Raw genomic sequence first — 27,771 nt, 5'->3', positions numbered from 1 at the left:
CTACATATTTGCATGCAGCCTCATCTCCATGTTTCCAAACACTGGATCATATCACTGCTCAAGTTCTTCAGTTCATGGCCATGCAGACTGCTTTCCTTCTGTCCACTTTCTTAAAGAATGTGGCAAAAACAACAAAAAACCCATTTTCCCAGTGCTAACATTACTGCTATAATGAGTTTAGATGAGCAACTGCCCTGTATTAGAAGGCCGTGTTGTAACCAATCACAACTTCTGAATTCCTGCATGACATCATGAGCCCTGCCTCAAACTTTTGTTATTTTTTCCTCCACCTTCTTCAATTGTTCCTACAAACTTGGTGACAGAGTCAGACAAGTTGCCAGAGAAGTCCAAAGTTTCCCACAGCTCAGAACACATTATCTTATAACTCACTAATAATCATCAGCAGAGGTAAGGGATCTCTTCTTATTACAATTATATTTTAGTTTTCCAAACTAAACCGCTCTATGCAAAATGAGCAGCCTGTATTATAAATGCTTATTTAAAATAAAACCCAACCCTTACAGCTGCTTTTTTTAAAAGTGGAGAGATTTTAGGCATTACTGTTCCAAGCCAAAAAAGAGTGCAATGGAAAAAATAAGGACGGTAGTTTTGTTTTTAAAAATCATCAGCTTCTTCTTTTTAATATGAAGCTATGTTTTCCTTGGGGAATGGATTAAGCAAACATCACCACACCACCAGAAGTCTTAATGATTTCTCCCACACCTTGACTCAGGTTTTTGTTAGCAGTTGTTGCTTTGGTTTTAAAACAAACCAAATTTTTCTGTTCTCATCAAAAAGTAACTTTTAATTCAAGAGCTTACATTACTGTTTTTTGGTTTTGAGGTTTCTACTTTTAGTTTAGTTGCCTACTAGCAACCCAAATTAAGGAAAGTTCACCTTCCTAGTCTTAAATCAAAAAAACTGATTCACTTATAGCCCATTTTTAGAAGAGACATTTTTTAAATTATATATATAAAGAGAGAGTCCTATTTTGATTATAAAGAATGGTTAAAATGCTGATCCTTAATAATTTTGCAGTATTCAAATTTTAATGTAAAATACTATGTTTCAGTTCTGAAATCTTTTTAAGGCTTCTTTTTTTTCTGATGGCCAATATAACCTGAACTTAAAACCTTTATGATATCTTAACTTCTGAATCCATTAGTTTCATTGAAATACAGTGGCACAAAAGATTCTTAATAACTAGAAGGAAGATACAACTAAGTCTCAATATCAAAAGTAATTTTTATAAATAAGGTATTCTCATCCATCATTCATAAAAAGTGTTCGGGCACTGTACAAAACAAGAACAAAACAAAACAAAAACCACATGAAAAAGTTTTAGCTGTTTAAAATCTGACCCTTTATAAAGAACATATAGAGCAAAAATACATTTTATTAATTAACGAAAGGAAATGAGTAAAAGAAAGGATATGTCTGGTAAACAGGAACATTTCTTTTTCACTTCTTACGTTTGTTTTTGTATTTTCATGTTAATGTATTTTGTTGAGAAATCCAAGGATCCATGCATGACTGCATGAGTCTAGGAATCTGATAAGAATTTTCCTAAATAAGAGGGAGAAATCTTTTTTTTTTTTTTTTTTTTTTTTTTTTAAGAAGTCAGGAGACTACAAAACACAAAAATAGACTCAGTACATTCTAAACCTATATCTGTTCTCAGAGTAGCAGTGTATTGCTATCGATACATACCTATATAGGTATGTTTACATTTTAAGATAAGATCCATGAATACCAGAGTTCTACTGTATATTTTGTATTTAAAAGTATATTCTCCCAACACTCTTGGGAGTGCCTGCATGCAATTCCATTAACATTACTGAGAGTTGTGTGCAATGTATTCATCAAGAATTTACCCAGATATTTGTATTTGGACACATCATCCATGTGCAAACAGGGAACTGTTTGATCTCTATTCCTGAAACACTTTGATGTTCATATGGTGAACTTTGCAGCATATAACTAGTTGAAGACTATGTCATTCTGTTATAGGAGTTATTTCCAGAAGGAAGCAGTAGTACTTCTCATTTTGCCTGCAAGAGGCATTTGTCTCGGGACATTTAGGTAAAAACATTTTATTTTCCTTTTAAATGTTTTTATTTAAAACCAAATATTTTGTCTTTTCATACAAAGATAGGGATTTGCTCACACTAAGTACAGTAATTATATTTAAGAAACCAACAAGAAATTTGAGTTATTATACTGTGTATATAATACACACACAAACAGAACTATAGCACTTAGCTGCCCTGGTATTAGACTCTTTATAAAAATAGATCCATGGCTATCTCAGGTGAGATTCTTGTCTGATGTAAATGAATATAGCTCCACTGGCTTCAATGGAGTTATGCTGATTTACATTAGGTTAGAATGTGGCTCATCATCTATACATAATCTCAATAGCTTGCATGGGTAATAACCCATTTTGTAGCTGTCCAAGAATGCTGAGTAACAACAAAAGTATTGGTAATATAAAAGAAAAAAATGTTTTTAAACAGATGTAAAATATTACATTTGACTTACAGTTAATAGCAACAATCTGCCTTTTTGGTTTAATTGTCTGATTCCTTATTAATATTTAGAGACAGTTTTTTAAATACTGTACTGCAGAAGGGAAAATTAATGAGTGTTTCATAGATGTCTAGAGACAAGTTATATCCTATGTAGTACATCATTGGTCTAAAATTCATTACTTTAGATGCTTTAGAACAGAAGAACGGCCCTACTGGGGTAGATCACAGGTCCATCTAGCCCAGTATCCTGTCTTCTGACAGTGGCCATTGCCAGATGCCCCAGAGGGAATGAATAGAACAGGTAATCATCATCAAGTGATCCATCCTCTGTCGCTCATTCCCAGCTTCTGGCAAACAGAGGCTAGGGACACCATCCCTGTCCATCCTAGCTAATAGCCATCGATGGACCTATCCTCCATGAACTGATCTAGTTCTTTTTGAATCCTGTTATGGTCTTGGCCCTCACAACATCCTCTGGCAAGGAGCTCCAATGGAACTTTATTTCTTTTTCCTGCAGGAAAGCTATAGAACTTCCTCAATGTAGTATTACCGGTAAACATGAAGCTCATTAAGATGGGCCCTTAATTACAGAGAACAAAAATGTGCTTATTCCTGTACTTTTTAGAACATAAGCAAGTGACAAATGCTCCAAACACATCCACATAGGAATAATCAAAACACCTTTGTTTTGTTTGTTTTCAATGGCATTTGATCAAACAATAAATGTATGCCAGTTGAGGACCGAGCTTTGGAAAGCAGAGTCAGGGATATATGTATGCTTTTGGGGATTTGTCCACACATCAAATCACTTTTTAACCCACTTGAACTAACCCCCTGCTCCATCCAAACACCATTCTTTTTAAAGATTATGAAAGAAAAAATGGTTTCCTCATTGCTTTATCTTTGCCTCAATTCTATTTTCACTTACTTGCTTTCTATTTCGGTTATCTATTATTAGTACTACAGTAGCAATTAGAACCCCAACTGAGATTAGAGACCCACTGTACTAGATGCTGTACACGCACACATTAAGAAAGAGAGCTCCATTCCCAAAGATCTTATAGTCTAAACAGACAAGTCAAAAAAACAAATTGGAAAAAGCAAGTGGTATTATTCCCCGGTTTTTAAGATTGGGAATTGATACATAGAGAGATTGAGTGACTTGCCCAAGATCACACAGGAAGTCTATGGCAGAGCTAGGAATTTAACTCAGATTTGAGTCAACCACAAAACCATTCTAATGACTCAATATATATAGCAAGATCATTACTAATTTTATTAGATCATGATCAGTATTACCATACGAGACATGCTGGGTGACTTTCAAAAACAAGAATCTAAGCTATGTATGCACAACTAGAACTGTTGCAGTCACTGAGTGAGTAATTAGGTGCATATTATATATCTATATCTGTTAGGTATTTATAGGACCCAATAGGTGTAGTATTTAGACACTCTAGCCTATGTTGGTCCTCAGCAACCTATGATTTAGGAAGAGGCTCTATCTCATTGATTTTGCTGCCGTTCTTGTTCCAGAGGTAAAATAGCTATCAAATCAGAATAAGTGGGGGGGGAGGGGAGAATTCCCTGTGCCCCTGAAAATGGCCAACGAAATAGCTGAACTTAGCCTGTTTTATGACATCTTAACCACAGAATCCATTAGTCTGATTTAAATGCCATTGCACAAAAGATTCTTAATACCAGGCAGGAAAATTCAGTTAAGATCCTCAAATATCATCATCAGAAGACATATTACACTTACACACACACACACACACACACACACACACACTCTAAGTATCCCCCTCATCCATCATTAAATCAAAGTGTATGGACAATGTACAACAAAAAGCAACCCCAAGCAATTTTAAAATTTGGTCCTTGCTATTTCTGGCAAAATGGACTCCCTCTACCTTTCATGAACTGTTTTCTGTTCTCCAGCTTCAGTTCATATCTTCTTGTTTCTTTACACCCTTGTTTGCCCTTGTTTCTCTTTCCCTCTCTGTTCATGTTTGGCCCCTTCATCCCTTTGATCTCCCGCTCCATTTCTCCTCTCCTGTCCCCATACTCTATTTCTGTGTTCCATTTCCCCCTACCATGACATCTATTTTTGTCTAGTCCATCCTTCACACAGTTCTATCCATTCTCTTCCCCCAATTCAGCTTCCCTTGTTTGATGTTCAGGTTGCTCCCATCAGATGACTGCCCCACTCGTGGTGTGGGAACAACTTATTGTACCCACGGTGCTAGTCCTTTCCTACAGTGGGCTGCTTTGATCAGAACTCTTCTCTACCTGAAACACTTGATTCAGAGAATAAGAAAGAATCCCAACCAGAGGCTCTACAATACAGTGGTACAGGAAAGCTCCTATGCTGTGGGTGGATATACAGACATCCAGCTAGTGACCAAAGAACCAGTGGACCATTGGCAGAGCATTGTTCCACTTCAGAAAATTGCTAGATGCCATTATGAGCCTCTCTAGCACCACACCACCTATGATCTAGTCCTGGTTTTTTTTTATGAACACTTGTTTTATTGAACTAACTGGAGCATAAATAGTAGACAGAGGCCCTCTAGTGGTCTAATGAGTTAATGTTCCCTCTTCTTCCTAGACTGAAAAAAAGGAGACTTCAGAGGACATAGAAGGTTCTCAAAATTAAATGAATCAATACAGTCACTGGCTCAAAAAGGAGGTTACATATGCTGGGATTAGATATATTTTTAAGGAACTATAAATAGAGCAAAATCCTCCTGTCAGGGAGGATAATCAACAGGAAGATCCTCTGCATTGCCTACAGATTTCTGTGCATGAGCAGAGTAGCAAATTGTACTATCCAGCTTCCTCTTGGATCTGCACGTGGCACATCTAACTGTGATCAGGGGCTCCAGATCTACACTTCCACAGCTAATGTTCAGGGTTTAATCCTAGATACTTGACTAGCTCTCTTTTGCTTTTGGTATGAGGTGCTGAGTTCCCACTGTCAAATACAAACCGTGACCTTTTAGTTCTTCCTCACCTGAATTTATAGAGAGCATCTCATCTCAACTAGGATAATGGGATTTTATGTAGGAAGACCAGAGGAACAACAATTAATCCAAAAGTATGTTGTATGCGGGATTATTTTAGATAATAGCTTCCAAAAATATACATAAGCCACAGATCACGTAACTCACTACCATTTTTGCTGTGTGGTACTGACGGTCACTAAATTGTTCACTTTCAAAAGGAAGCAACTAGGTTTACGGCTTTTTGTACCATGCTACCAAAATGAAATTACTGTGAAATACTTCATTACCTACTGTTCATTTCCTGTGCCTGTCTTACTATTCCATGCCACAAGTTAGCTTGGTTACATGGGAAGATAATAAATCATGCATGTCAAATCCCTTTTATTTCACTGATCTAACTACCACATTTAGTAAACATATGATAGGAAATGGGTAAACAGTGTCTAAAATCACAGTTTCCAATGGAGCCAAATTTATCCTGTGTGACCCAAGTGAAGTGAATATACTTATACCTGGAATGAATTTGGCCTACAGGTTTCAACTTTGTTCACTACGATTTTGAACTTTGTTCACATACCTCCTCTCAGTGTGAAGGGTACCCAGAAACGGATAAAAATAACCACACATAATCACTACAATAATTACTTGTTAGCTAGGAACCCAACAGTGACTGATCTGTTGAACCACTGTAAGACAACTGTAAAGTTACCTTAACATACGGACATGTAGGATCGGCAATTTGGCCTTTTACCTAAACAATGAACTGTGCACAATGTCTTCCAGAAGAATGAACACACCCATTCAATGATGGAGCCAAAGGTTTGTTTCTTGGGCAACGCAGGACAGTACTGCATCTGAACACAACAGTACTTGGCACATAAGATCTCAAATATAATTTGCCTTCCTGCCGAAACTCCCACTTTTAGCTTCTGAGATACATTTGTGTGTGTGTGTGCAAGGTTTCATCATGGTGTTGACCTAAAGTATTAGCACCAGTGACCTAAATTTGGGCATTTCTATGCTGTTATGATATACAGCAAGAATAGGCCTTCATTTTAATTAAATGATTCTTCATGATATAATATTGGACTGTACCTTTTGACCTTGTTTGTTATCCACACACAGCTGTGTTACTGTGTCTATTTCTCTTTATGCACACCCAGGGAAGATTAACAAGCAAGATACGCATTTGCTAGCTGAAACCAAGCACCTTATAGCGGAACACATATTGAAGTGTAGACCTATAGATCTACATGTAGATCAGAAAACCTCTACTAAACAGAGACGTATTAGGTAGGGAGAAGACAAGAGCACTCAAAATTGCTTCTGAAACCCTGCTGGTGCTTCTTTAAGAACTCCACATAGGTCCTCTAGCACAGCAATACTAATTACTGAATTCTGAACTCCCTACATCTTGTTCTTCCAGAACATTAAAAATATGAATCCTTTAAACACAAAGGTACATATTTTCATTTATGCCACTATCTCACTTTAAGGATCGTTTACACAGCCAGAGTGTTATACGAGAATCAAGCCCAATGACTATTTCACTAACATTTCCTTTCTCCTTCCAAAGGTTAAAAAAAAAAAAAAAAAATTAACATTTTTTAATATGACTTACTAAATGATAGGCCTTCTCTGAATTGTGGCCGCCATTAAATAATGGCACAGCAGGTTGTGATGAAGTAATTCCCAGCAAATATGGTTGTCTGAAGTGTCAACCTTATGCACTGCTTGAACAAATTTGTTTGTGTCCGTATAAACACGTTAGTGCTTGAACTAGCATACCTCCTCTGGAACAGAATAAACATTTTAGTGTATCTCAGCCCCTATTAGGCTAGGCGAATGGATAAACTTTCAGTCAAGTCATCTGAAAATTCTTGCACGTCTGTTTTGCTTTTACTGCACTTACACAAGATAGACAAAGACCAGACAAATAACTGAACAGAATATGCCGGGCAAGCACTTTAAGTGTTTATGCTATACCTGCTTTCATCTATCTAGAGTCAAACTAAGCTGAAAAATTAAAGTGGCAACTAAAAATAAGCTCTTGATGTCATATACTGTACTAAAATTGTAGAATCTAATTTTAGGAAAAGATGTCACGACATTCAACCAACCAAAGCTATTAATATATCTATGTGCAATCTGATTTTTAAGTCAGTTTTTGAAATGCTATAGCAGTCTTTGATGCTGAAAACAGATTCTGGTCACAGCATACAACAGTAGTGGATATGAACTAACAGCCCCTTATCCTCCCCTCCTGTGGACAGATTTTTGAGAAGAGGAAAAAAGATCGGTTGAAAGTTTTCATGAAGTTCACTGTATATTTCTTATGAATCCTTTTAGCCAGATTGGCAAGCAAATTTATGGATCTGGAGTCTGGATGTGTAATGGAAGCCTCCTTATGCTGCTCTCCATCCACCCCCTTTTACAGTCAGGTGGTTCACACAGCAGTTATGATGCCATTTGTGGGATGGCCACTGCTAAGGATTGGTCTCCCCCCACTCTATATGGATGCAATGGCAGGAGTCTATAGATCTTAAAATATAGCTGTTATCAATAAACTTATTTGGGTCATGAGCAGAGAAAGTATATCTGCCATATAGAGAGACAAGGCAAGTGAGGTAATATCTTTTATTGGACCAACTTTGGTTGGTAAGAGAGACAAGCTTTCAAGCTACACAGAGCCCTTCTTATACTCCCAGCATCACAACAAAATGCAAGGTGGAACCGATTGTTTAGCAAAGAGGTTCTCAAACTGGGGGTTGGGACCCCTCAGGGGGTTGTGAGGCTATTATGTGCGGGGTCGTGAGCTGTCAGCTTCCACCCAAACCTCACTTTGCCTCCAGCATTTATAATGGTGTTAAATATATTAAAAAGTGTTTTTAATTTATGAGGGGGGGGCACTCAGAAGCTTGCTATGTGAAAGGGGTCACCAGTACAAAAGTTTGAGAATCACTGGGTTAGCATAAGTAGTTAGCAGCCTTGAATGGTCCCTTACAATATCTGGTAACTGCTTATGCTAAACACTATGTCCCACCTTGCATTTTATTGTGACGTTGGGAGGACCTTTCCCAGAGCTGAAGAAGAGCTGTGTGCAGCTTCAAATCTTGTCTCTCTCACCAACAGAAGTTGGTCCAATAAAAGCGATTACCTCACCCACCTTATCTCTGTAATATCCCTGGACCGACACGGCTACAGCTACACTGCATAAAGATATATGTAATATAAACATCGAGGGGCAAATTCTCCCCTATGAGAAAAATTTATGGTGAATAAACTTATTTCTCCAAGGGCAGCTTGAGGTTACCATCATTATCATCAATTATTTGTATTCTTGTTGTGCCTAACAGCCCCAGCCATGGATCAAGCCCTCATTGTACTAGGTTCTGAACAGACACATAACAAAAGGACAGCCCCTTGTCCTGAAGAGCTTACAGCATGTTTTGGGGGCTTATTTTTTTAAAACTCAATATAACGTGCATTCCTGAAAGTACTGCATACCTATCTTCTCTTTATTTTTTATAAAAAGCACTTCAAGCAACACTGTATCGATTGCTAACAAATTAAAAAGTTATATTTTCCCATGCATTTATTGCAGCACCACCCCTCTGCCTTTGGGCATGACATTTTTAGTGCACATTAGTAATTTCAGAGAAGAAAAGTCTCATCGTCTCAGACTGCCCGTCCTTCAAGATAATTTTACTAGAAATTTCCCATATCAATGATACGTATTAGACGCTGCCACAGCATTTGCTTACACATGAAATTCTTTCTACTTGGAAAGGAAATGCATTAGCAAGACTAGTTTTTCCACTCCCCCTCAAAAATGAGGCACTGAGAAGTTAAATGATTTGTCCAAGATCACATAAGTAATCAGTGACACAGCCAGAAAAAGAATCAGAATTTCCTGACTCCATGTCCTGTGGGTTTTATCTACAAGACCATCCTGCCTCCTAATTGGCCAGAACCAACTCCAACTGAAGACAGGGGGAGTCTTTCCATAGACTCTGAAGGAAATCAGATTAGGCCCTACTGGACTAATTCTGAGAACTGCTGAACATCCACAAGTCCCATTTCATAAAGGGCCTCCACCTCAGATTTGCAGGCACTCAATAACTCACTCATAAGGTTGCATGTGCAATTCCACTAAGTCTTATCTGTCTTGAAAATCTTTTTTTTTTTTTTTTTTTTTTTTTTTAAGTGAAAATAATGTGTAGCACACTGTGGAAAGTAACTTCACTTTTTCTTTCAGGCACTATTATAACATGAATATAATCTGCACATGCACTGATCAAAACACTTTACCTTTGTGTTTCTAACTCTTCACTTTCCTGCTTTCCCAGCTCCACACAGATTCTCTAAACCAAAAACTGAAGATAATAACCACTTTGCACTGTTCCTGACAACTTCTGTTTTTTACCTGCACTTCTTCTAAAACCTGACTTGTGCTCTCTGCTTTCCTGTTGCCATGGAGAAGGTCCAGCACATAACCCGCTCTGCCATGAGGAGAGCCTCAACTATTGAGGTGAACCCACAAACACGCCAAAAGCTCCAGGAGCTCTTTATCAATTTTTGTCTTATTTTAATATGCCTCTTGCTTATCTGTATCCTTGTGATGCTTCTCTGAAGTTCCACAGAATCTTTGCTTCCCATTGCACTATCCTATAAGAAAGCCACACCAAAAGAACTAAACAAGAAACTCCCAAGGCAAGAATACCCACGTGAGCAGGTCGAGCAGTTGGACTAAAACAGTCTCGTCAACCACTGCACCATTTTCGTACTAGCCATTGTAAACACATTAAAAAGCACTTCTGTACTGAACAGTGATTTAAAGCCTACTGGTACAAAGCTGTCCATGAGCTAACTTGTTTGTTCACCTTGCTAAGAGGCATCTCATGTGAATGTGGTAAATTTGTGCCTTTTTCATGGAAGTAAGAAAGGGCATTAATTGTGTTATTCAATTAGTGTTTCAGCCAAGTGAACCACAATATTAAAAACAACCACCTCACTCTTTTGGGCCTGCATGCTTTAAAATTTCACTGTAAGTCTTTTTAGATATTGGATATATGTATATTAATATCTCATAGAAGCCCAGATCAATCCAAAATGATGCACAGGCACATTTAGATTTGACTGTATTCCAGAAAATTTGCTGTTCCACTTCAAGATGCTACAATGTTACACTGTTAATTGAAATTATTCAACTTGCTCTAATAGTTTATGACTAGAATCCTGAAAAATGAAGTAGAAGCTATTTTAAAGAAAGCTTTTCCCAGATATAAATTGTCTTTCTTTTTTCCTATTTAAGGAAGGGGTTTAGGTCTGATTAATGGGAAGAAAAGTAATGCCAAAACTTCAATTCTGTCTGGTATCTTTTCACATGACTTGTGACTCAGTTTTAAAAAGATATGTCTATTGAAACAAATAGGCATTTGCAGAGAAAGTTTTAATTTGTTTTTCAAGGTATATCAAGAACCAACCACCCTGGTAAGAGAACAGTATTCACTCATTGCGTTCAATTGGCTAACTGGATGTTAGAAGCCAAAAGTGTGCCTTGAGTAGGCTTGGCAATTGTCTAATCACACAAACCCACACACCCCTGCCCCGCCCCTTCTCCGAGGCCCTGTCCCGTTCTCTCCATTTCCTCACTCCCTCTGTCTCTCCCCCACCCTCACTCACTTTCATTGGGCTGGGGCAGGGAGTTGGGATGTGGGAGGGGATGCTGGCTCTGGGCTGGGGCCGAGGGTTTTGGAGTGTGGAAGGGAGCTCCGGGATGAGCCTGGGGCAGGCGGTTGGGGTGCAGGATGCCACCTCTGGAAGGGAGTTTGGGTGCAGGAAGGGGCTCAGGCATGTGGCAGGGGATTGGGGGGGGGGGTTGCAAGCTCCAGCCAGGCGGCGCTTACCTCGGGCAGCTCCCAGGCGGTGGCTCAGTGGGACTAAGGCAGGCTCCCTGCCTGCCCTGGCCCCACGCCGCTCCCGAAAGTGTCCAGCATGTCCCTGTGGCCCCAGGGGAGGGCAGGGGTCTCTGCGCACTGCCCGTGCCCCGAGCGCCAACTCCACAGATCCCATTGGTCGTGAAGTGTGGCCAAAGGGAGCGAAGGGGGTGGAGCCTGCCTGAGCCCTGCTGCACCACCGACCGGGATCTGCCTGGAGGTATGCAAGGTCAGGGGGTCCGCACCCTGGCCCCTCTGTGCGCTGCTCCCAGAAGTGGCCAGCACGTCCCTGCTGCCCCCCACGCACTGCCTCTGCCTGCAGGCACCGCCCCCGCAGCTCCCTTTGGCCACCATTCCTGACCAATGGGAGCTGTGGAGTTGGAGCTCGGGGCATGGGCCGCACACAGAAACCCTTCCCGCCCCCGCAGGATCACACCGGCCACTTCCAGGAGCAGCGTGGGGCCAGGGCAGGCAGGGAGCCTGCATTATCCCCCCTGTGCCGCCATACTCTTAGCACCTAAAATCTCCCGGTTTGGCTTCTACTTTGGAGATAGAGCCTTGACTGGGAGACTCCCAGCCAAACCAGGAGGGTTGGCAACCCTAGCCTTGAGATCTCAACATCCTTTTGTTTTACATAGCTTTAACAACAGATTATTATCTACCACACTTTACATATACCATAATTTGCACTAAGAAATGTAATTTACTTTACATTAGGAAAACTGAATACAGGAAATTCAGCATTTATCTATGTCAGACTTGCTTTTTTATTTGGTATAATAAAGTAAAAGGTTTGGGATTTTTTATTCTGCAGTCAGGTCATTCCCATTATTCTAACCAAACTTACCCAAGCTGGATACAGTACAAGGAAAAATACTGCTTTTCTTTTAAAGATAACTCACTGCTTATCCAAACCCTTTCTATTTGAGGCAGCTCATCAAGATAGTATTTGAACCAAATTGACCTTCTAGTGAGATCAAAGTGGTCAGAAATAGGTCAGAAAAACACAACATAGGCCTGTTCCCAGCTAGCTGATGACTAGGAATGTGTTTCTAATGTGATTGTCTAGAACAGTGGTCGACAACCTTTCAGAAGTGGTGTGCCGAGTCTTCATTTATTCACTCTAATTTACGGTCTCATGTGCCAGTAATACATTTTAACGTTTTTAGAAGGTCTCTTTTTAGAAGTCTATAATATATAACTAAACTATTGTTGTATGTAAAGTAAATAAGGTTTTTAAAATGTTTAAGAAGCTTTATTTAAAAATTAAATTAAAATGCAGAGCCCCCCGGACCGGTAGCCAGGACCCAGGCAGTGTGAGTGCCACTGAAAATCAGCTTGCGTGCCGCCTTCAGCATGCGTGCCATAGGTTGCCTACCCCTGGTCTAGAATGAAAAGCTACCCATTTGTCATTATGTTGTATATTTTCTACCATGCCTTTTCCCAGGGAAGGTATATTTTGCAGGCATCAAGAACAAAATAAAGCAGTGGTTCTCAAACTGGTCCCTGGATCATGGCAGTTTATGGAGCTCTTGCTAATGGTCTGCAGAGAGCTGGCAGTTCATACAGTGCTAGCTCTTCTTGTTTCCAACAGCCAAACACACAAATAAATATTTTCCCAGTACCAGTTTTGCAAAGGGACATTGTGCGATTGCAAAGAAGGTGGCCCACACTATCCTGGACAGGAAGGGAAGCAGTTTGCACAATTACCTATTAATAAATAGGTCACACAATAAAAAACTTTGAGAACTTCTGAATTAGAGAATTTATTGATCTCTCAAGTGCAAAATCTTCAATTGAAGTCTATTTGATTCAGCAAGACTTTGAAATACTGAAGTTAAATATCAGTTTCATACTGAAAGTCACTAGAAATTGACAAGGATTATTATGGATTAGATTACAGTCCCCCTCCCCACTTTTTGCCTATCTTTAAATGCTGCTGGAATAGATCTTCTGAATAAAAGGGAGGAAAAACAAGAATCTAGGGTACCAGCCAAAAAGCAATCATTTTTCAAGGGCTCTATTCTACTGTATTCTGTGTGTGCAACTTCTATTTGATGTCAAAAGGGAGTTTCATGCAAACACCGAAGGAGAATAATTTGCCCCAGGAATTAAGGTTACAAGAGCAGGGGTTGATGACAGTGAAAATATGGGAAGTCAAAGAGAATGAGGAACTAGCCAAATATTTGGTGTGGTGGAAGCCACCATACCCATATTAAGATGATGCCCTACCTAGGTAAAGCAGATAGACACATACGGCAGCAAAAGAATAGAATAAAGTTGGTAACTACAGGCAATAAAAAGATAGCTACTATACATTGGCCAATTCAGGCATTGATGGATTTTACTATCCTTCAACTCCCTTTGTTTTGAAAGACAGTAGTTAATACTGCCTCCTGCATCTCAAGCACATATTAGAATCCTGAATGCACCATTGAAGACTGGTAAAATAATCCCTGTTTCAAAAGGTGTTTATAAATACCAGGTTCACATAAAACATGTGTCTCCCCTCAGCCTAGTCCCTCTGTTATAACCAAGCATGAATGCCTTATTTTTAGTGAAATTGTAAATGTAGTGGAGTACAATTTGAAACAAATAGCCTTATAATTCTTGTTTGCAAAAACTGTTACTGTTATTTAAAAATGGTTTATTGAAATGTCTAGGTAGAATTTCAATTAATTTAAAAACAAAGATGTGCTATCACATACAATTTAATGTGACTATAAGAATATTGTTCATAATTACAATGTTTAAGTGATCTCATGATCTATTCCACATCTTTCAATCCTGCCCCACAAACTCATGAGAGGATTCTAGTAACTGTACAATAACTATTTAAAAGATCTGCCGGTAACATGTTGGGATGTCCCTGAAGAAGAAGTGGGAAAAGCCAAAGCTACAAGCCTTTTTAAATGTTTTTGGATATAGGGTTTCCAGTTTTAATTTGCCTTGGTGGGATTTAAAAATATATATATATTAAAAATACCCAACATTTAACAGTACTGAAAAATTTCTTGAAAACTGTTAGGCCCTCAAGAGGAACCCATGCATTCTGGGAACTCCTTGTTGGAATAATAGGCTTCAGAGGAATCAGTTGTTTATATTAGAAGGCAAACCCTGGTACAAATAGAATTTTCCTCATACAAATGAAACAGTCAAAAAACCTTAAACAAGAAAAAATGAATTTAAGAAACTGGAAACACTATTAACATTTTGCAACAATGTAAATCTATAGTGTATACTACACGATTACATTTGTGTCTTGGGATTCTGTTGATATGAAGAAAATAGGATAACATTTCTATCATACTTTATACCGTAAATATCAGTGGAATCCAAAGATAAATAAAACCTTTTTGCAAATTTGGGTACATAATATTCTTTGTAGTTATCTGATCTTTAAAATAAGCATTTTATTCTACTTCTATTTATTAAAAATCAACATTTGAAGATAAAATATTAATACAAAAGTAAAGAATGTTCAAATGCTCTCCAGTTTAGAAAGAAGAGTTAATTTTAACTACTTATATGAAGTCATGTGAAAGAACTAAGCAATGTAAAGTTTTTTGATTCTTTGTAATGCTGTTTGTTTTGACTAGTGCTATTTGCTTTCTTTATTATGCCTAAATGGATTTTAAGTAGATTTAATTCACTCAGTGTATACAGGCAATCTAGTGAGTTTAAACTACACTACAATTCACTCTTTTTATAAGAATAAAAATTCCAAATATCTTAGGTGGCTTTGGATTTGGGAAGTTTTCATTTCTGTATTCAATCAATTGCCGTTGCTTTACTGCACACTACCTAATTTGTTTCTAGTTTATCTTACATATAAATAAGGAGAAAAATATATAGCAATAATCTTGGATCGGTCCTTCCAAAAAAAAAAAATGAAACTCTAGCATGACTCCACTATAGTCAGCAGAAGTTCCATCCCAGGAAAGAATTTAGTCAGGATCGGAATTATGCTTTTTTTAAAAACTATTTAGGAAGACTCCCTGTTTATAGTCTTTAGGCCAAATCATCAGCTGGTGTAAACTGATGTTACCAGCAGGTGTAAAATGAAGGTCTGACCCATTTCAGCATTATCTGTTCTGCTCAGAGCAAGTCTAAACCATGAAGCAGTTAAATCTTGGATAGTTAAAAAGGGCACCAGTACTTTCACCTTTTCTATGCTAGTTCTGCCAGTGGCTATTGTTGCCACCAGGGGAGTCATCAATGGGAAATCTTAGGGATGGGGGGAGCTAATGTGGAAAAGGTCTAAAATGACACTGTTCTTGCAAAGGTGCATAACCACCACTGTCTCACAATGCAGAATAATCCACAGTGCATAGGTATCTGGTGTAAGCCTGGATGCACCAGTATGCACATAGCTATTTACACACACACACACACACACACACACACACACACACACAGAATTTGGCCTGAGGCGTGTTGATGCCAGATTCTGATATTCATATTCTCGGTAAATAGTACTAGGGTGACCAGATGTCCTGTTTTTAAAGGGACAGTCTCATTTTTAGGACTTTTTCTTATATAGGCACCTATTACTCCCCACCCTCTGTCCCGTTTTTTCACAGTTGCTATCTGGTCACTCTATATAGTACTTATGAGACTAGTGCTTAATTTAGAAAATGTTTGTAAATGGTCTGAGAAACAATAACCATATTTCTATGTGGTGTTTTGTATCTTCAGTCTGCCCCACCCCTAAAATTTGTAATGGAATTTCATGTTTTTAAAAATGTCATGATACTTTAGCTATGCTGTAGGTAGTAGTGGGACTCTAAATAAATAGCTTGTGATTAAAACCAGTAAATTAAAACGCATTTCTTGGGGGCAGAGGAAGGTACGTCAACATATTTTCATGCCTATATTGCAAAAACAAAGTATAATGGCATACGTATAGAGACTTTTGTCAAGATCAGTGTTCTCATTAACAATCACCTAAGGTATTTTTAATGGTTTAAATGAGGCTCAAATATTTCTTTTTAATATCCGGACCACAACTCTTAGACAGACTTTATTTTATAAAAATCAGATTGGCATTTTTGTACCTTTTTAAAAATAGCATAAGAAAAGGTACTAGTTTTAGGTATTTGACAACCATAAACAATCCCTCTTCCCCTCCCCCCCGCTCCACCCCCTCTTACAAAAAAAAACCTGGCTTGCTATCTAAATGAAGTTTTGGCAGCATTTTACATAGTGTTGAGCAGTCCTATTTGTTTATGTTTTGTTTTTACAATTGCTAAGTTATTAAATTTTTAAATAAACTATTGCGTATATGTTTATTAAAAGCAGTAAAGATGTAGCCTGTGCCAACTCAAACTAGGCTCTTAATAAGGCTTTTGCAAGGGTGCAATAAATCTTACATAACACATGGTTGGCAAAAATAAGAGGGTGTTGCTCGCTGTGCCACACAATGCTGAAAACCTTAGAAGGGAAGGAAATTTCCTATTTGCAAAGATGCATTTGACCCATGTTAGGAAATGTTACACTTTTTGAAACTTTAGTGTTCTTCCAAAAAGTTTTCAGCTGCCAGTTTTTGAAATGTAATAGGGCTGAAACTTCCGTTAAGACCTATTATTATTACCCGTACATCCCATAAGTGACCTTGCCAAGAGCTTTGCCTGGACAGCACCACCAGTTTTTTTGTTTTTAAATAAAATTGCTACATAATCCCCATTTCTTTTACTATGGATCTGTTCCTTAGAAGAGCAGTAGCAACATAGGAGATATCAGTAAGTCAAACAAGTTATCTTTCCAAACTAGCTGCTCTTCGCAGAAAGTAGAGGATTAACATTAGCGGTCATAAGAGTTTAAGTTATTAGTTATTGTGAACAAACAATTTTCTCTTAGGTGGCAGAAACTGAGGACAGGTAGAAAACTGAGAACAGGATGAAATACATGCGAATCCCAATTCCTTACTACTGCAACTGAACCAGCAGCAGCTACAATCAAGAATTCAGTTGCAAGCACAAGAGGTCAGACTAGTGCAGAGTATGGATCTTGCTAACAACAGAGGCCTCAACTTGCTACTCAATTTCCTGCTTATTGTTATGGTTCTGGTGCTCATGTTTATCCTTGTGAAACTCATGTGAATCTCCTTGAGGTTCTGCTTTTTTTGCAATGATAACTTAACACAACACGTAAAGATTGCATAAACTAGAAAAGTGTCTATAAAGTATATGAATATTACATGCTCATGTATCTACTCTACAGCAAAATATCTTAAAAGCAAAACAATCAACATATTTGCCAAAGGCTAAGAGGAGTGTATAATTCCATGCTGGCGACAAAAGGACACTGTATCTAAGCATACACAGTACTCTTGCCACTGGTATAATAAACCGATTACTTGTATTTAAACAACGAAGAATCAAAGGCAGAAGTCTTCTAGGAGTACAATCTCTGCAAAGAGGATAACAGAAATAACAATGGAATCTTCATAGAGCAGCCTCTCTGAAGAAAACTGAAACACAGGCCTGAAAAGGACAAGAGAGATGCCTAAAGCTGATTGATGGCAAGTATCAGATTACGTATGGAAAAGAAAAAACAAAAATGTTGTTGTGGCTATTCAAAAGCAAATCCCACCATCTGGTTACAGGATTTGTCATGCATGTTCAAATATAAAAAATTATTAACTGCAGTTTTTTAAAAGGCGTACCATCCACTGCAGCATTTGAAGGGGAGGAAAAAAAAACCTCAGCAAGCAGTTCTATTATGCATCAGTATTGAAAGAATTACACCAATCACCAGCTGTTAAGCTTAAAATTTTGAGCAGTAACAAGGTAATATAAAATAGAGAATGCTATCAAGTCTCACTCTACTTCAGTCTCTCTGAAGTTTGCTGAAAGTCTCATGCAATAGTAGATGGGATGGCCTGGATACTTACAATTAAAGCTTCTCACTGTTGTCTACAAATGAAGTATGTGCAATAAATATCTAAACAGCCTTTTCAAAAATCAAAAAGACATATATAGCAACAAGCTGTAAAGTCAATAGCTATTCTATGTTGATACACTATTGTCAATTTCTGTATCGATTGTCAATGTATGTTTCAAAGAGGAAAAGTTACCCAGCTACTTCATTATAAGCACTTTATCACCTTTTGTTTGATATTTTGGAGGATATTCTGCTTTTATAAAATGTCTGTACATTCATATACGAGGGATCTAAATTATAGCAATGGGTTCGTTTAATGTTTTGATTAACCCGTTTAGAGCCTCACTGAGTAGGCACATTACCACAATATGAAGTATACCAAATCCAAACATACAAACTAATCCAAAGCCCACTGCAGTCAAAAGGAACGACCATGCTATAATTTTCTAACGACATGCCTATTCACAGATATGCTGCATATATCGCTTTAGAATGTACTGTGTATATATAAACAACTACAGCTATCTAAGAGTTTGTATCAAAAGAGACAATTTGAAAAAAAGGAAAAACGGTGACTCTATGGGTTGTATTTATATTTCACTTTTTATCCCAAATCACTTTACAAATGAAGCATACAAGAATCTCACCACCCTCCACTAATGCGTAGCTACCTCTGGGGAGGAATGAAACAACTGTTTATCAACCAAGCAGTGACACTACACAAGTTTGAGACAGACACTAAAACATACAGCTTTAACTAGACAGAATATAAATTTGTATGAGCTACTGGGAGTAACATGTCTTCTGCAGCAAACAGAGGCATAATATTTTTACTGATCAAAAATGGTCAAGATTGGATTTACACATCAGCCATCAGCATGTATTGAAAACCAGTCCCACATACTTATTGTATTAAGATGAAGCCCTAGTTGTCAAATCCCAAGACCACCAACTTCACAACGAACAGAATATAAAAAGCAACTTCAGTGAGGCACAACAATGAATATTAATTAAACTAAAAGTGACTGCAGTTTTTAGCATGAAAAATTCTCTGAAAATACCATTTAATTAAAAATGAAATTTTCTGTGGGGAAATGTTGATTTTGAGAAAAGATTTCAATTTTTTGATCAGGTGGGACCAAAGTAAAAATATTATGAGTTGACATTTCAAAATGAAACTATTTCTTCATTTCAAAATGTCAATTTGAAGAGAATGGTATCATTTCAACATGTCAGATTGTTTTGCTCACAAATGTAGACATTTAGTTGAATATTTCCAATTCACAAGTTGAAATATTTTGATTTACAAAATGTTTTGATATTTTGACTTTCCATTCTGATTTGGAATGCAAACTAATTTTGAATTGTCTAAATTTTCCAAGAGACTAAAAAATCATCTCCCAAACAGCTCTAATATTAACCTATGCATGCTTTAAACAGAGAGGAGGGCTAAGCACCTCGTTAATGGCAAAAAGACAAATTAAGGGGAAAGCCAGACTACTAAGTAACTTCCATCCAGGACAGATGTTGCCTCCCAGATGAACTGGTGCAGTATACTAAACTCAAGTGTACACAATGAGAGCACTGGGGGTGGCGGTAGGATGTGTGGTGAGGACATGGGCCTGGCGTCAGCACAGGGCCAGCTTCACTCCACACAGCCGCCCTGGGGCCAGTCCCAGTTTATTCAAGGTAGTGAGACCCCACCCAGGAAATGGTGGGGGGGAAGGGTGCTCCACTCATCATGCAAACCCAGCTGCTCAGATCGGGGAGAAGGCCAGCATGAGCCAGCATCCGACACTGCCCCCCTTAGTGCCTGGAGAACCAACCCCTCCCCAGAGTTCCCTTTGGGCCACTGTAGCTCTGACCTCTTTGTGCCGTGATGGGGCCAGGAATGGTAGTACCATGATGCAGGACTCAGCCTACGGAGCTGCATGTGGTTTCTTGTGCAAAGGAGCAAACATGGCTCCTCCAGTTATTCCTGCAGGATGTTTCTGCATCCTTGGTTTCAAGATTTCTGTGGGTCCAACTGAACCCATGAACCCCTGCTAAAGCCACCCTGGCTTCCACCTATTATAACAATACTAGAGTCAGATGCAAGTCAGGGTAGTCTAAAGAAGCCTCTTTTCACCAAGTATACAAACATACTGTATATTAAAAGAGAAGGAAGATGTTCTTCCAAAGACACCTAGTACATAGTACTAATATGCAGGTTTGCAACCTGCTGAAACATTTCTTACTGTATGTTCTCCTGCAGTTTTCAAGACAAAGTATTTTAATTTTAAATCTTATTTCTAGTTGCTGTACAACATTCAGCTCTACATCAACAATATCAAGGTTTGAGAAACTACTATTCACAAATACTCCTAGTCAAACCTTTCACAGCCTTAAGGGGCATATTTCTTCACTTCAAATTTTATGCCCGGCTTCTAGTTAAATCAATGGGAGCCTTGGTCATGCATCTGAGGCTAAAATTTTGCCCTAAAAGGTGCCTAATCCTGCAGCACTTTCCTGTGGAAAAAAGTTACCTAAAAATGGGATTTCTGTGTGTTGGAATATTAGGCATAAGTAGGGAATAACTAAGCATAATGCCTAATGGCATGGGAATATATAGTGTGGATCTTTCTAGCTCACTAAGAAAACGTTAACCTTATGTTAAAAAAAAATAAAATATCTGCTTCTTGAAGGTCTGTTTATATCTTAGATTAAAGGATTTGATGAGAGACATGCCCTCAAAACAGCACATGTTGGTGAAGACAACCTCAAGAATGCTCCCATGATGTTACTGAGTATCAGAGAAACACTTAAAAGCTAGTAACCTCCCCTGAAATTTGTTTCACAACACATATGTTTAGAAATTATAGCTGGAGGTGAACATTTTATAATCTCTTCAGAGTAATATGCATCTCCTTTGAAAATCTAATCTGTTGATCCACGTCACTTTTTTTAAAAAACAGTTCCAATATAAAGATGCTTTTCACATAGCCTGAGGTTGAGTACAGAATGTGTTTAATAGACCAACTTTTCTGCACACACTTTCTGATGTAATGTTCAGGGCAAGTTATCATTGTTCTAGCTACATTCTTAGTCAAAGATAAATTTGGTTATAATTTTGTGTTTTCTTTAGTGTAGAAACAGCGTATGTGGCTTCTTTCTGCCTGCTCTAAAAATCACTGCATTTCAATCAGTACACATACTTCCAAACAGATGGCACATTTCTTATTGCACTGTTAAAAGATTGTCACCATCAGCAAAAATGGTCTCTAGTGTCATGAAATGAAACTCCTTACTTTGAAAAGGAAAATAAGGTTTACCATCCTGTTATTGTATTGTACACAGTATCACTGCTTTACTATTTTTTTAATAAAACTAACTTTTAACAAGATTTTTAATTTTTCATAAACAGTAGCAAATCAACTTCAGGAGATTCTGCTGTTTGGACAGTATTCAATATGTAAAATAGCATTACAAATAAATAAATTTTATTGCAGAAACATTTTAAGGTTGTTGCAATAAGATGATTTTAAAACAGCACCAAGTTCTCATTGAAGTGTTAAAAGAAGGAAACTGTTCTCCCTCCTTCGAACACTGCTACATTGCTTCTAAAAGGCTTTGAGCTATTGCAAACGCTCCCCTATCCACATTTCCCCATTCTTCAAGTGTTCCTCATGTGGCCACAACTCGAACCTCTCACTTGAAGGAGACCAGATAGGCTTTGAAACGTGATCTATAGACATCACTCATTAATCAGCTGTGTAAGTGCTTCTGCTGCTGTTCAGCAATGCTCCCACTGTACTCCAAACAACTGTGCACAGTTCCTCAGCATTCCCACCCTGTGCTAGCCACAAGTGTCAGAGTAAGGGCTTGTCTACACTTCGAGCAGTACAGCTGCACTGCTGTAGTGCTTAGTGAAGACACTACCTATGCTGATGGGAGAGCTTCTCCCGTCGGCTTAGGTACTCCACTTCTCTGAGAGGTAGTAGCTATGCCGATGGGAAAAGCCCAACCAACATACATTTGTAGTGTAGACCAGGGCTAAGTAGCTCAGCAATCAAACGCTGGTCTCATGCATGGCAGTTCAGAACACTTCCCCTAAAGCTACAGCCTGACATAGGGAATTGAATTTTTAAAGAATAGTTGAGAGAAATGGACTCAAAAAAAAAAAAACACACAACCTACAAAACTGGGAATTTAAAAGACAATAAAGTTTTAAACAAAATCTTGTCTTAGATTTGTTACAATCTTGAAAATCTGAAAAGCAGAAGCATCAGTGAGCTTAGCCAAAGAGATAACTATTGTTTGTGTTCCCTGTGCTCGTTCTGTCCTTGAACACAAATTATTCTGAGCTGTGTTTACATCAGTATTTGCAGACATGCATATAAATGGATATATTTTGAAATAATAATTGTAATGTATGTAATGCTTTATTTTTGTTAAACAGTGTTAAATTTTCCCTTCACACAAAATAGAGGGGGACAATCTTGAATGCTTACATTTTTTTAGAAAAATAGAAGGGATTAGAAAGGGATAACGTCAATATTAACAATCAGTGTGTGGTTTATAAATGAGGATATTATTAGGTACATTTATGAAGTAACCAATCTTGACGTATGTGAGGGTCATTGTCTACTATGAATCTGTTTCAAATCAAAAGGAAATGGAGTTTCCTTATAAATCAGTTCAGATTATAAAGTCAATTCAAGCATATATCACACCATTTCAACGGAAGGTTCTCTTAAAATGACACAAAAATGTGACTAGATGTACCCTATATATTATACAGGTGCAAAAAGTATAGATGCTGCTCTCATATAGCTTGGGTAAATTGTCTGGTATAATTAACCACCAGCAGCTATAAATTAACTGGAGCACACTTTGCTGGCACTCAGATAATAATGAAGCTCTAGTGCAGTCAGTATTTCATTAAATTATACAAACAGCTTAAACGTTTAAAAACCAACAATAGCACTGGGTGAGAAGAATACTTCCCCCACCTGAAACATTTAATAGAAATACGCTCGATGCTGTGTCTCTTACTGCCCACCTGATGGCAGCAAACACCTAATTTCTATTCTTACCTGCATCGGGTGCTCATTTCCCCTTGTAAGATCTTCAAGCTGCTGCAGTTGCCAAGCTGCCAAACCATATGACTCCTCAGCAGTCCTACAGTCCAGAGGATTTGCATGCAACTGTTCTGTAAGCCACATCTGAGTCCTCACTGAGGGCTGAATGGGTACTCCGTTCATAGCCTGCTGTCCCAGTGTTGCATATTTGTGCCCAAAAGCCTCACAGCTGGCTGAGTTGGGCTTGCTTTCAGGTAAGGCACTGTAGGTCATGTCAAAGACATGTCTCCTATTTGAGGCGTCTGAAACACCAAAGTCTTCTTTGCTGCAACTTTCAAATTTGTATTTGCAATCCAGCGTAGAAGATGGTTTTTTCCCAGTTTCTTTGTCCTCAACTTTTAGCAACTCCATGCTATTATGCAAACAACTCGGCCCATTTGTTCTTAATTGTGGTGACATGGTCTTGTCTCTTCCTGATCTGTCAGTACTAGCCCTGGAGTCCCCTGAAAGGACACTTTCATCCTGACTGCAGCTATCTGGTGTGCTGAGTTTAGACAAGGATGACCATTTCCTTACAGGCCTCACATCCTTCATGTCAAGAGAGTGGTCCACTATGCCCAGATTTCGACTTCCTCCTGACCGTAAAAGTTTTGTACTCCATTGTGAGCAGTCAGACTTCAGAGCTTCCCTGTGTCTGGAAAGTGAAGAGCTGGCATTAGACGGCATCACATGGGCAGTGGGAATAGAGACCAGTGATCGGCTGGGCTTAAACAAGGAAGTACCACTTGACGTTGAATGATCTAGGAAAAAGATTTATCAAGTAAATAAACGTAACACGAGCTCTGCCAGCAATACTGATCACATGTCAAACTCAGGACGAAATGCTAAAGCAGCAGGCATATCCTCTAGTAAATTCTTAATGGGACACAGTCATTAAAAACACATTCCATGATAGAGTTATTAGAACTGATAAATATGAAACCCATCAAAAATAACATGTTTCCTTTCTGTGGATGTTGCACAGCTAGGACAATGAAAATGGTGTAGACTGGCCAATTTCACTACTATTTTTTCTTTTGGGTTGCCAATGTTGCAGGGGAATGTTTCCATCTAAACAACGCTGTCATAAAGTTGCCAAGATTTCTATTTAGGCTATGTCTACACTAGAGATATTACAGCGGCACAAATGTACCAATGCAGCTGTGCCACTGTAAGATCTCTTGTATAGCCGCTCTATGCTGACAGGAAAGAGCTTTCCCGTCAACATAATTAAACCACTCCAGATGAGCAGCAGTAGCTACGTCGGTGAGAGAGCTTCCGACATACCGCTGTGTACACTACCACTTATGCCAGCGAAACTTATGTCACTCAGGGGCAGGTTTTTTTTCCCCCACGCCCCTGAGTGACATAAGTTTTGCCAACATAAGTGGTAGTGTAGGCATGGCCCTAAATGCGGGAAAAATATTTTTTGATAGTTTGTATATTATGGAGATATCAGTAGCAACTCTATAGTTAAGACTGTGTTGACATTTTTAACTAAAGGAGGTTTAAAAATTCCCTCATCCACATATTAATCATATTTAGTCTCCAAATATGAAATAATAAATTTTAAAGGAAAATTAATTTCTATGCATTATATTGTTTGTAATATATTTATTAAATTTTGCAGAGGAAACAATTTGAAGTGCTCCCTTTTTGAAGTGCGCATTTTTTTGGTTCCTCTAGTTAAACAATCACAGTCACCACAAATTCTAAATTTCTCTCTTTCTGAACCTCATACATACAGGCAATGTATCGGAAATAAGCCCCTTTTAACATTTTAAAATTAAACCACAAACAATTATTCCCTTTATTTAGGTTAAAATAATTGAGTTATGCCAAGATTCTGCAATGAAACAGCCAAGTTCTGTTAGCTATTGCCATTCTCTCACTCGGTCAACCATCCCAGATTCACCAGACATCCCGTGGAGACAAGGAAGCAGGCTGCTCAGCAAAAGAGTTGTGCATGTGCGTACACGCACACTATGGAGGAGAAAATGGAGCTGTAAAGGATCAGTGATGCTGTGAAGGTCAAGTTCAATGTCCATATAACATGTTGTACCACATGCTTAACACTGAGCATCAGGGACGTGCACAGGCTGGGGCAAGCAGGGGCACAGTCCCTCCACCCCCGTAATAGGTGGGAGCACAGAACTCCTCTGGCCCCAGAGGGAGAGCAAGCTCCTCCAGCCCCAGGGCTGCGGGGACACCTATCTCCCAAGTTTTGTACCGCAGTGCATGCCCAAGCAGAGCTCTTAGCTGCAGCACTGGGCAGCCAGATCCCTCCCCTCTGCCAGGAGCCTGCATTCTCCGGAGTTCACCCACCCCACCCTCTTTTCTGCCTCCACCAATTAGCAGCTAAGAGGACAATCCTCCTAACCAACAGTAGTGTGGCAGTGAGCAGAGCCCCTAGTAGAGCAGGCAACAAACAGATTGGTCGGGGGGGGGGGGGGGGGGGACTGGTACCCCTGCAGGGTTGAGTAGGGGTTCGGAGCTCCTCCGGCCCTGGGGTTGCGGGGGGCAGAACAGAATGTTTCACCCCAAAAGGGGTAAAATTTTTATTCCTGCACATGCCCCTGCTCTGTGTGTGTGTGCGCGCGCACACACACACACACACACACACACACACACACACACACACACTTCTACATAAAACAAATACTAACACCAAATACCCATTGAGGAAATCTTCCGTAAACATTACAGGAAAAAAATGTATTGCAGCCACCATTTGCGATATGGCACTACATTTTGTTTATTACCCACACAAAACCACATATAGATCTGCATACAGCATAATTTAGGGAGGCCACACCAAGCCTAAACAAATATTCAAGACATAACTACAGTGTGAGATACCCATTAGCTGTTTGTGAAGATGCTCAGGCTCTGCGTGGTAAAAGGAAGGCAGCAGAGACCGAGAAGGAGAACTGATTGATAGAGTGTACATGAGGTAGTGAATAACTTAACTAAGTGTTTCCTTGCTTTTTACAGTTTGAGTTGGCAGGCTATACAGTTTAGCCAACTTCACTCTAAAGTTAAGTGGAGTTTTTTCTAAGGGGGTTACTGTATGTATAATTTAAACAGGTATCTATACAATGAAAGGATCATACTGTCACTTTTTTGCACTTATCCCGGCATCTCCAACCCCAAGCGGAAATATCAAAATGTTCACAGAGGACATCAGGGAGGCACTGTTCAGAGAGACTGGTAAGTGAAAACAACAGAGGTGAGGCAGAGGTTACTGAGATCTGATTGACAGCTCTCCCATAGTCAGCAACTGCTGCTTAGCATCATAGCCTGTAGACAATCAGAAGTAAGCAGCAAATCCTCTCACCAGCTTCCATTAAGTCACATGGCTCAACCTTACCCATGCTCTCACGTTGTTCCACACTGTAAGCTCATTAAAGCATTATTACTTACTCAACCATCTGCAAATTAAACCCCATAAGACTTTTTGGTTAAATTTTTGACAAAAAAAGGAAGTCTTCACTGTTTTTTCTCCTCAGAATCCTCAGTCTTACAGTGAGTACCAGAGTTCCTGGGGAGCCACAAAACTAGCCCGGTCAAGCTCAGTGTTCAAGGGCAAATCAATGAACACGAACCAGCACTCTGCAGATGCTGCTTGTGGGGGTGGCTGAGCTTTGGGAAAGGCACAGTTTCTTTTACTACAAACCTAAATAACGAAGAGCACCCAATTCCTCAACACTCCTACTCCCCATTCACAGGCGAGCTCTCATTGCTCCTGCACACCTGTTGGGGCTATGTAAGAAAATACGAAAGACAACATCCACAGGGCTATAGTAACTTCCTCACACGGCTTTATCATGGAAAGCAGGCTGGACTGTGCAGGATTTTAAAAAAGGGGGGGGGAGGGGAATGCGGGTGGAGGAGAACACCTACAGTTTGGGGATCTCTGTCTCCCCACTCCCATCACTAATCTTTGTGAGATCCCATTCCCTGCATTGGTGTTGGGACAGAAAAGAAAGAAACTGCCTCCATTCTCCCCTCTCCCCCGACCCCATCCCACTTCCATTCTTTTTTGGAGGAAGAAATATTCTGCCTAGTGCCTGCCCCTCTTGGCTGAAATCCACTTTCAGAGCAGCAAACCAGGAAGACATGTTGAGCTGTGCTACCCATTTAAAACCCTAGCTAGCCAGTGATTTCAAGAAGAAATCACATGCACTGTTAAAATGCTGGTGTAGTCTGTTCTGTACCTACATCATACCTGGCAACTGAATAAGCCAAAGAGTGGAAGAGGGAAAGGAAAAGGCAGCCAAGTTCTTATGCGGCTTTTTTCCAATAGGAA

General features: G+C 39.1%; 2 protein-coding genes across 6 annotated transcripts in view; one reads left to right on the top strand and one right to left on the bottom strand.

Moving 5' to 3' along the window:
- The window catches only part of CEP85L (centrosomal protein 85 like), a 166,300-nt gene that overhangs the window by 65,588 nt on the left and 72,941 nt on the right, over positions 1-27,771 (bottom strand). For both annotated transcript variants that reach the window (XM_054024136.1, XM_054024137.1), the window contains one exon: positions 23,439-24,223. In XM_054024136.1, coding sequence (XP_053880111.1) covers positions 23,439-24,223 — 785 coding nt within the window. The remainder of the gene's footprint in view (positions 1-23,438; positions 24,224-27,771) is intronic.
- PLN (phospholamban) lies at positions 288-21,858 on the top strand. 4 transcript variants are annotated; one of them, XR_008444529.1, is made up of 4 exons: positions 291-408; positions 2,011-2,082; positions 11,009-11,032; positions 17,338-21,858. XR_008444529.1 is itself a non-coding variant. In XM_054024139.1 (3 exons), the coding sequence occupies exon 3, from the start codon at positions 10,014-10,016 to the stop codon at positions 10,170-10,172; it is 159 nt and encodes a 52-aa protein (XP_053880114.1). In that variant the 5' UTR covers positions 289-408; positions 2,011-2,082; positions 9,889-10,013; the 3' UTR covers positions 10,173-10,569. The 4 variants fall into 4 exon arrangements, 2 of the variants coding, with proteins under 2 accessions (XP_053880115.1, XP_053880114.1); XM_054024139.1 differs by lacking the exons at positions 11,009-11,032; positions 17,338-21,858 and adding an exon at positions 9,889-10,569 and having other exon boundaries at positions 289-408; XR_008444528.1 differs by lacking the exon at positions 11,009-11,032 and having other exon boundaries at positions 300-408.

Source organism: Malaclemys terrapin, chromosome 3 (genome assembly GCF_027887155.1).
Source record: "Malaclemys terrapin pileata isolate rMalTer1 chromosome 3, rMalTer1.hap1, whole genome shotgun sequence".
NCBI classification, from domain to species: Eukaryota; Metazoa; Chordata; order Testudines; family Emydidae; genus Malaclemys; species Malaclemys terrapin.
Note: the sequence above shows the minus strand (reverse complement) of the source record. Positions and strands in the feature narration are given on the sequence as shown.

What these genes read in the sequence shown, in the direction of transcription:
- PLN (XM_054024140.1), top strand. Translation starts at nt 10,014, where the DNA reads ATGGAGAAGGTCCAGCACATAACCCGCTCTGCCATGAGGAGAGCCTCA.